We start from the raw sequence: 6,414 nt of genomic DNA, 5'->3' as shown, positions 1-6,414 counted from the left end.
AACTTAAAACACAATTTATAAAAAAAAGGCGTCTAAAAACCCAAAAGAGCATGCATATCTTAATGTTTAATTTTGTTCATGGATGCATTATTATGTAAATCAGACATTACTATCACCATTTTGATTGGTGCACACTGTATTGATATAGTTGGATAATGGAATATCTACTGTATATGTACCACAAGTTTACGTACGTCGAGTATTTGAAGGCGAATTGTAGATTTTATTGGCACAATAACCGTTTCATTCGTCAATACATAATTCTAAAACGTCGCAATGCTAACTTCAACTTTAATTATTGTCATTCTTCTTCCCTTTGTCATCAGTGATGATTCGATCAATACATATGATTATACGGTTATCCTAGAGGGGCATGCTCTTGAAGGTTGGAGTTACGAGTTGAAGAATATACACAAACTAAATTGTTTGCTGGAATGTTCCAAGAAATCTGATTGTTTGTCGGTCAACTATAACCAGAAAGATCGTGTTTGTCAAATCAGCTGTAAACGGAAACGGGAAGTATCAATTGAAAACAACATAATTCAAATGCCTGCATTTTGTTACATTGAAAAGGTAAGTGATATACGTATATCATAACTGATTTAGTGTATTAATGAAATCCAGTAATATGATTTAACAAAACAAAAAACAAAAATTGTTTTATTAGATAAAGCAGTTTGTAAATCTGTAGCCAGTTTGGACTTTGTGTCTAATTTGTTACGATTTTGTTTGAAAGATCTAATGAAATTATACAATTTAATATTACAAATTAACGGTATTTTCCTTCAGGTTCTGGGCACCGATTCCGAAAGGCGTAAGTATACAAATTCTATATATCCATTAAATTAAACTCATTTTGTAGTATATCATATTCACATCAAAGGTTTGCACATTAATGAATTACATTAATTTTCCAATTTGAAATTGACTTTCCTCTATTAGATATATACTAGCTCTTTTCTCTTTGGGTGTTAAAATAAAAGCTTATTTAAAAACAAAGTTTAGTGGTTTCATGTGCGTGGATGAAACCAAAGAATATATATTTTTTCTTTGCTGAGTTATATATGAGGTAGAGTTCCATTGGATATAGAAGACACAGAGTGTTAACCAATCACACAAGCATTTATTGCGTGCATAGGTTGTAACTCAGATATGATTCAGATCGTCCACATTGAAAACTAAAAAATGAATAGAAAAATTACTTTAATCTATTGACAAAATAGGCAAAAACTATGAATAAACTATCCTGATATGCCTAACATATACCAGTGTGCTCTTTAAAAAAAAAATAAATACATCAACATTTTTTTAATTTTAGAGATAGAGAGGGACTGTAGTGAAATTTTACAATATAATCCTTCTGCCGAGAGTGGTGAATATGCGATACAGACTAATAATGGAGGACCACAGTTTACTGTGTACTGTGAGATAAGGAGTGATGCAGGATGGACAGTAAGTATACAGTAGGCAACAATTTATTCAAAGATATTATAAGTAAATCCAACATCATTGCCACAGTTTACTAATTCATTACTAAAACAGTGCCAGGAACAGAAGACACTGGTATGGCTTTGGAAGCCTTAACACAGCTTTGGAAACGTTCAGGTTGACAATGATGTTGAAGTGTTGCCAGAAAGACCAATCATTATATACTAATGTTCTAAAACTTGCATACTAAGAACCAAGAAGCAAATTAATGTAAAATGGTATTTTAGTCAAATTTTAATATTCATTGACATACCTTAATCATAACATTAGGCCTACTGGTCAGGTTCTCATTTCATTCATTTCTATTTACTCCACTTGATGGCTTGCCATCACTGTTTCAGTAGAGTATAGATAACTATATTTTCATTGTCAGGTGATACAGAGAAGACAAGATGGATCAGTTAATTTCTACCGTAATTGGACAGAATACAAAGAGGGTTTTGGAAACGTGAACTCGGAATTCTGGCTTGGTAATGAACAGATCAACCGCATAACTTCTAACGGCAGTTTTGAGCTATTAGTAGAGATGACGGACTACTTGGATGTAACAAAGTTTGCAAAATATTCTCACTTCCATATTGGTACTGAGGACTCTAACTATGCTTTGACAATCAGTGGATACACAGGAACTGCAGGTTAGTATATTCAATCAATTTTTATCTATATATAAATTTACGTAAGGGCAAAATTCGATAAATCTCGGTTTATTTCTAGAATTTTTACTCGATGGTATATAAAGTTGGTTCATACTTTCGGTACTGATTTTAACCATCTGATGTAACCCTGTTTACTAATTAAATTTAGTTAGATAATTAGTTATTGACGATTAAAACGAATTTAGGTTCAACGATTTGCCCCAAATAGGGGTGTTTTCCAATCGTGGTATACACTGTCTAATGAATGTCCATGGAAAAATACCCGCACACAATAATACGAGTATGATTCGCATTTTCCTATCTCCTCCTACGATAATTGTTTTTAATAGCTGAAAACCGGTTGAACAGCTCGAGTATAGCATCATAATGTTGAAGACAGGCCGATTTTCTTTATTTATTTTGATAGATTTAATATACATTTATACAACTGTTTTGATCTGCGATAAATGGAACATTCCAATCTCTGTTCCACAAGTGTCTATTCCCTCAGGCGTCGTAAAGACAAGTACTGTATCGTCATAACAGAAATTCGATCCATTTTATCCAATCTGTGCTCCAGAGGTTGGATATAGATATTTTTTTAAACGGATAATGAGCTAGCCTTTCCAGTCGCCGTCTATTATGTACAATCATCTTTATTATTGCAGTTAAACCACCACCCACACCACCACCCTCCCACTCACTGGCATGAGTAGCATTGTAAAGCCATTAGGGGATAGGCCTACGGTACGGTATGAAGGATCACATGCCCTAAACGCAGAACAACTTTGGTGGTTAGAAACCAACTTAAATATGAATTGGCTCTAATCTAAGAAACAATTCAAAACCATAAGACCTACTAATTAAGTTAAGTTAGATAATTATTTATTGACGATTAAAGCGAATTTACGATATTCCCAGAATAGAGATGTTTAGGCTACTTTATTACTGACAGTTCCTTCTGAACGTTAATATTAATTAATAACCTAATTACTGTACAAAAAATATAAACGTCGTATTATTAGTGTACTATTTCAATCGACTATATGGTGACAGTTTCAGCAAAGTATTAAATAGCAATGTTTTACTGTGTTTAGTCATGGAGGTATAAATACCTCCATGGTTTAATGGTATATTATTTGTAAAACATGAAAACAATTAATATTTCGTTACTAAATGGATAAAAAATATATTTAAAAATTGTTCGTCTTTGCACCCATCCTCTTCCCTATCCCTCAACCTTCATGTTGCATACAAAACACAAATTCAGTTTGTTTCAAAACAATTGGTCTTATTTTGTGACAAGTTTCTCTTTCGGAAGTAATTCCCAGGGTGCTAATTTTAGTTGAGTACATAAATCACAGTGTCTATTTATTCGTTACTGTAAACGACAAATATTATTGTCCTGCATGTACATTTTAAAGATGAAATTACTATGTATTCGAGAACCATCTAGTCTGAAGAAAGTAAACAAAGAATTAACATTGATACTTTAGCACTCCTACACCCTTTGTAACTTGTAGTAAAAATTAGTCTATGGACTACTCACATACTGTATGTTTTTATTTTATTTATCACATTTAAAGTGTATAATAAAATTAATTTTTAAAATTACAACGGCTTAAATAAATGATAAGGGCATTGACTGGGACAGAACCTAAAACATGTACTGTACCCAAGGTTCCTTAATTTTAGCGAACTATAGCATTTGTAGCAAATGAAATTGGAAAGAAATGGAATCTTACCACAAAAAAAATAGATAAATATAAATGAGGAACACATGGTAAAATGTGTATGATTAATGTAGTAGACATTTATGAGGCAGTCAATGCAACAGTATGTGTATGATTAATGTAGTAGGCATTTATGAGGCAGTCAATGCAACAGTATGTGTATGATTAATGTAGTAGGCATTTATGAGGCAGTCAATGCAACAGTATGTGTATGGTTAATGTAGAAGGCATTTATGAGGCAGTCAATGCAACAGTATATGTATGATTAATGTAGAAGGCATTTCTGAGGCAGTCAATGCAACAGTATGTGAATGATTAATGTAGTAGGCATTTATGAGGCAGTCAATGCAACAGTATGTGTATGATTAATGTAGTAGACATTTATGAGGCAGTCAATGCAACATTATGTGAATGATTAATGTTGTAGGCATTTATGAGGCAGTCAATGCAACAGTATGTGTATGATTAATGTAGTAGGCATTTATGAGGCAGTCAATGCAACAGTATGTGTATTATTAATGTAGTAGGCATTTATGAGACAGTCAATGCAACAGTATGTGTATGATTAATGTAGTAGACATTTATGAGGCAGTCAATGCAACAGTATGTGTATGATTAATGTAGTAGGCATTTATGAGGCAGTCAATGCAACAGTATATGTATGATTAATGTAGTAGGCATTTATGAGGCAGTCAATGCAACAGTATGTGTATGGTTAATGTAGAAGGCATTTATGAGGCAGTCAATGCAACAGTATATGTATGATTAATGTAGAAGGCATTTATGAGGCAGTCAATGCAACAGTATGTGAATGATTAATGTAGTAGGCATTTATGAGGCAGTCAATGCAACAGTATGTGTATGATTAATGTAGTAGACATTTATGAGGCAGTCAATGCAACATTATGTGAATGATTAATGTTGTAGGCATTTATGAGGCAGTCAATGCAACAGTATGTGTATGATTAATGTAGTAGGCATTTATGAGGCAGTCAATGCAACAGTATGTGTATGATTAATGTAGTAGGCATTTATGAGACAGTCAATGCAACAGTATGTGTATGATTAATGTAGTAGACATTTATGAGGCAGTCAATGCAACAGTATGTGTATGATTAATGTAGTAGGCATTTATGAGGCAGTCAATGCAACAGTATATGTATGATTAATGTAGTAGACATTTATGAGGCAGTCAATGCAACAGTATATGTATGATTAATGTAGTAGGCATTTATGAGGCAGTCAATGCAACAGTATGTGTATGATTAATATCATTAATAATTGCAGGATAAAGAGTGAACAAAATGTAATTACTGCCAGTAACTGTTTTTTTTTTGTTTTTTTTTAAAACCATATTTAATGAGGGTGATCCATCCAGCTATTGCTGATCATTAGGGACCCTCAGAGGTTCACAAGACAAACATATACACAAGATGCTCTACATAAACAAATTCTTATTACAAGTCTTTGGGAGTGGAGTAAAATTAATCAACAAAATTATAAAAATCTCTACTCAATCAAACAATGCACAAAATAAAGTTAAAGAAATTGAAATTCAAAATAAAAATCATAGTGTATATACTCTAGTACAGTATCATATAACTTGGGTTTTCTTCATTATTGAAATGCATTACTTTTAAAGTATAATAACTCTATGACAAACACATTATAAAAATATTAAAATAAAGACTATATGATATAAGAATAGTAACAAACAAATAAAAATAAATATAAAAAAAAACTATTCTATTTATATAAATGTGTTATAATTTAATCTATGGCATACACTTTTACAGACAAAATTAAATCAATTATAAAATACATTATGAATTGTAGGGTATATTGTTTATTATTATTTTCCCTTTTAAATCAAATATCTTTTATTTTATAAATACAAAGAAAAACAAATATCTAAAAATGAATGTTAATTTAAAGATTTATTAGTAAACTGAAGATGATCTAATATCTTGTTTGTTTAGGTGACTCTTTGGCATTACACAATGGTCAACAATTTACAACGAATGATAGAGACAATGATAAGAGTAGTATTAACTGTGCTGAGAAATTCCAAGGTGCTTGGTGGTACAATAGCTGTCATTTTTCAAACCTGAATGGCCTTTACCTTACACCAGGTACAGCTGCTTACATGGGCATCAACTGGAAGCATTTCCATAATAATAACAAAAGTCTCAAGAAGACAGTGATGATGGTTAAAAGAGCACCATAAGAGAATGTTCATGATTCAGACCTGAATGGGCTTTATCTTACACCAGGTACAGCTCAATGGCATCAACTGGGATCGCTATTTTGATCTTTTAAGACAACAGTGATGATGGTTAAAAGACCACCATAACAAATCAGAATCTGTAATTACTGAATAATTTAGATTCCTCTTTGTTTCTTTTAAATATCATTTTGCCTTATCATTAAATTTTATTATAATAATCCAAATGTTATAACATTAATAATCAAATATATTGTCATATCAACTGTGATTTGTATACAATTTATATATGGAATTTTTTATTTTGAATTTTAAATTATATAATAGTAACAAT

The 6,414-nt window shown here is 31.6% G+C and overlaps 1 protein-coding gene across 1 annotated transcript; it reads left to right on the top strand.

The window, feature by feature from the left end:
- The first annotated feature begins 276 nt into the window (after positions 1-276).
- On the top strand, positions 277-6,125 carry LOC140041453 (fibrinogen-like protein A). The gene is made up of 5 exons (XM_072087637.1): positions 277-573; positions 790-814; positions 1,319-1,452; positions 1,862-2,123; positions 5,836-6,125. The coding sequence occupies exons 1-5, from the start codon at positions 277-279 to the stop codon at positions 6,081-6,083; spliced, it is 966 nt and encodes a 321-aa protein (XP_071943738.1). The 3' UTR covers positions 6,084-6,125.
- Positions 6,126-6,414: the final 289 nt, after the last annotated feature.

This window comes from Antedon mediterranea, chromosome 1 (genome assembly GCF_964355755.1).
Source record: "Antedon mediterranea chromosome 1, ecAntMedi1.1, whole genome shotgun sequence".
Taxonomy (NCBI): Eukaryota; Metazoa; Echinodermata; class Crinoidea; order Comatulida; family Antedonidae; genus Antedon; species Antedon mediterranea.
This window is presented reverse-complemented; position numbering and strand designations above follow the sequence as displayed.

What these genes read in the sequence shown, in the direction of transcription:
- LOC140041453 (XM_072087637.1), top strand. Translation starts at nt 277, where the DNA reads ATGCTAACTTCAACTTTAATTATTGTCATTCTTCTTCCCTTTGTCATC. An exon ending in CATTTTGTTACATTGAAAAG is followed by an intron (nt 574 to 789) that starts GTAAGTGATATA and finishes ATTTTCCTTCAG; the next exon opens with GTTCTGGGCACCGATTCCGA. An exon ending in GGAGTGATGCAGGATGGACA is followed by an intron (nt 1,453 to 1,861) that starts GTAAGTATACAG and finishes TTTCATTGTCAG; the next exon opens with GTGATACAGAGAAGACAAGA.